Below are 2875 nucleotides of genomic sequence, written 5' to 3' on the forward strand. Positions count from 1 at the left end.
ATTTATATATATATATATATATACACATACATATATGTACACACACGCGCGCGCACACACACGCATATATATATATATATATGGATGGATGTATATGCTATACCATTATTTCTCAGTTACAGGACTACAGTACTCTGATATCAGCTGGATGCTAATCGAAGTGAATATCAAATCGTATAATGAATTTCTACCTTCAGACGCACGCAATATATTTCCCACACAAGTCTTCCATCAGCCGAATATTTTCGGAAAATAGAGTTAAGCTGTTTACGAATTTCTGTGTATATATATGTGTGTATGGAGACGATGATTGTGGATTTGTAAATCAAAGTGTATGTCTTACGCATATGAAAGTTATTAGGACAAAATCAACGAAAAGATTCACGAAATGATTTGAAGGATTGTTTGAAACCTCCAATTATTACTCGTGTGTGAAGGAAGCAAATAGTAACCCACAATCCAAATGTAGAGTTGAGAATAATAAAAAAAATTCTGAGAACAGAAGTGTTGGTAATGGCGGCTAAGAAGCCAATTACCCAGGTTATTCCCGTCAGAACACAAAGTTTTACGCTGATAATGAGTGTCTGAATTTGATGGTGGTCTTCTTTTTGTCGAGTCATTTTGCGAACTTTTTTTATCGTTTTTATAGTGAAATAGTAAGCTGTCATATTGAGTATGATGATGATATGTAGCGGCAGAACAAAAAAAAGAAGAATGCTATATTTCGTGTTCATCCAACAATATATTTTACCATATTGCGGAGCGAAGTCCGATGTCGGATGGAATATATCTATCATTCCAGCTGCTAATATGAACAGTGAAGGCGTTAACCAAGCATACAGAGAGAATAAGAGGAAAGACTTTCTTCTTTCGTGATTCATCATTGTGTAAGCTGTACTTTTACAGACTAATAAGTACCCACAGCAGCTGATTATATTCATCCAGAAGAAAGAAACCAGGAAGAAATAATGTGTGATAATGGCCAGAGAACGGCAATAGAAAGAGTCATGTCCAATGAATTCTGCTAAAAGAAACGTGATTTGGGCTATAAACAGAGAAAATGCATAAGATACGTTTACCCAAGTATACAAGTTCCAAATGGTTTGAAATTTCCAGAATATTAGAAAGAAGAAGAAGAGAGCGGTCAAGGATATTGAGGTTCCAGTGATTGTTAACAGAAATTCATATTGCAAATCTGTCGACGAATTCTTCCCGGGTGCAGGTACAAGTTGATACCTATGACTGCAGATAAACGCTTCACTGCTGTTTAAGGTGTAGAACTTTTCCTCGTGCAATGTTTTTGTTTTGTTATGGAATAAGGTATTATTTTCTAAAATTGTGAATTCAAATTGTTTCAGTTTTATCATAGAACAATTCAACTGGAGTGTTCCGTTTTCTGTTGAATGAATCACTAAAGAACATTTTCCTTCCAAATGATTATACACATAACCATAGCTGCAAGAATCGAGAGTAACTTCATTATTATTGATATTCATTCGATCTCTGTTGAAATCAAGAAGAATAAAGTAACTTCCACGGGTTCTCTCACTAACTTTAGGAAAAATATTCGGTCCTTTTGATTTTGTATGACAAACGATTTTTTCGTTCTGTACTCTGCTACAGCTGAAGCAATGAATATTTTTATATGAGATAAGTAGGTTGCTTTTAATTACAGCGTACGGCCCCCTTTCACATTTCGCCAAAGTAGAATTTGCAGCAAATTGATTTAGACAACTTGTCACGAGATTTTTTTCACAGAGATGTTCTCTATGTTGAGATGGGTTCGATTTTCGTAATTGACAATTCGCTTCTTTAATGTATTTTTCGGTAATAATAAGGGAATTATTTACATCCACGTAGTTCTCACATCTGTAAATGATATTCCAGAAAGTATAATTTTTCTCTCCGTTGCATAATGCACAGAACATATTCTTGTAAACTATTTTGCTATCGTTTCCATTCACCGGTACAAACCAGATCGGATGCCCAGGATTAATCAGACAATTCTGTTTAATATCAGTATTATCAATGAAATCTCTGCTGCATGACGTTACCATCATGATGAAATGGTTACCTGTAGGCACACACTCAACTTGTCCATATTTTGCAACATTATCTGGTTTGGTAAAATTATAATTCTGACAACAGTCGCCGTATATTTCACAAAGATCGTCACAGTAACATCCTTTGTTCTTATAAGAGGCTGAAGAAGGAAGTATGTTGTCCTTCTTACACATGTGGTCACTGCAAACTGAAGTAGAATTTATCGTGTAATGACCAGATGCAAAAGTGATGTATGCAATCATAAGCATAAGATTTTTCATTTTCAGTGAGAAAGAAATTTTTCACAAATAGAAACAAAAATTCTGAAACAAACTCAATTCCAAGCCACAACGATGCTTGACGCTCTTGTTTTGTAGCTGTCAAATGGTTGGCTCGAAGATTTCAACAAAATGACAGTCCTAATTATAATGTTGCTGGATTTATAAAGCGAACAGGAACAATGGACAAAAGGAGAAGTCGGTCGTGTGTGTGCTAAAGTGTAAGTTTGCGAGTATAAGTGTTTGTATGCTTATATGCATATGTGTGTTAGTTGACTGTATGGCTATGAACGTGTGCATGTGTTTGTATATGTGTGCGTGCGCATGTGTGTGTGTGTGTGTGAGAGAGAGAGAGAGAGAGAGAGAGAGAGAGAGAGAGAGAGAGAATGCGCGCGCGCGAGGCTGTGTTTGAAGCGGTTTCCGAAATTTTGGATGATTATATGAATAATGCAAGTCCTCAAGATCTTCAATAGAGATATCCAAATTATAATAGGTCAACATTTAACACTCCCGTATTACACCACATAGACACACACACACACACACACACACAC

The 2875-nt window shown here is 35.8% G+C and overlaps 1 protein-coding gene across 1 annotated transcript; it reads right to left on the minus strand.

Annotated features, from left to right (window-relative positions):
• Positions 1–6: 6 nt before the first annotated feature.
• Positions 7–2513, minus strand: LOC106868747 (uncharacterized). The gene has a single exon (XM_014914146.2). The coding sequence runs from the start codon at positions 2322–2324 to the stop codon at positions 369–371; it is 1956 nt and encodes a 651-aa protein (XP_014769632.1). The 5' UTR covers positions 2325–2513; the 3' UTR covers positions 7–368.
• Between the last annotated feature and the right edge of the window lie 362 nt (positions 2514–2875).

Source organism: Octopus bimaculoides, chromosome 9, assembly GCF_001194135.2.
Source record: "Octopus bimaculoides isolate UCB-OBI-ISO-001 chromosome 9, ASM119413v2, whole genome shotgun sequence".
Taxonomy (NCBI): Eukaryota; Metazoa; Mollusca; class Cephalopoda; order Octopoda; family Octopodidae; genus Octopus; species Octopus bimaculoides.

Bases quoted from the DNA above. Each gene is read 5' to 3' on its own strand.
- LOC106868747 (XM_014914146.2), bottom strand. From the start codon at position 2,324: ATGAAAAATCTTATGCTTATGATTGCATACATCACTTTTGCATCTGGT.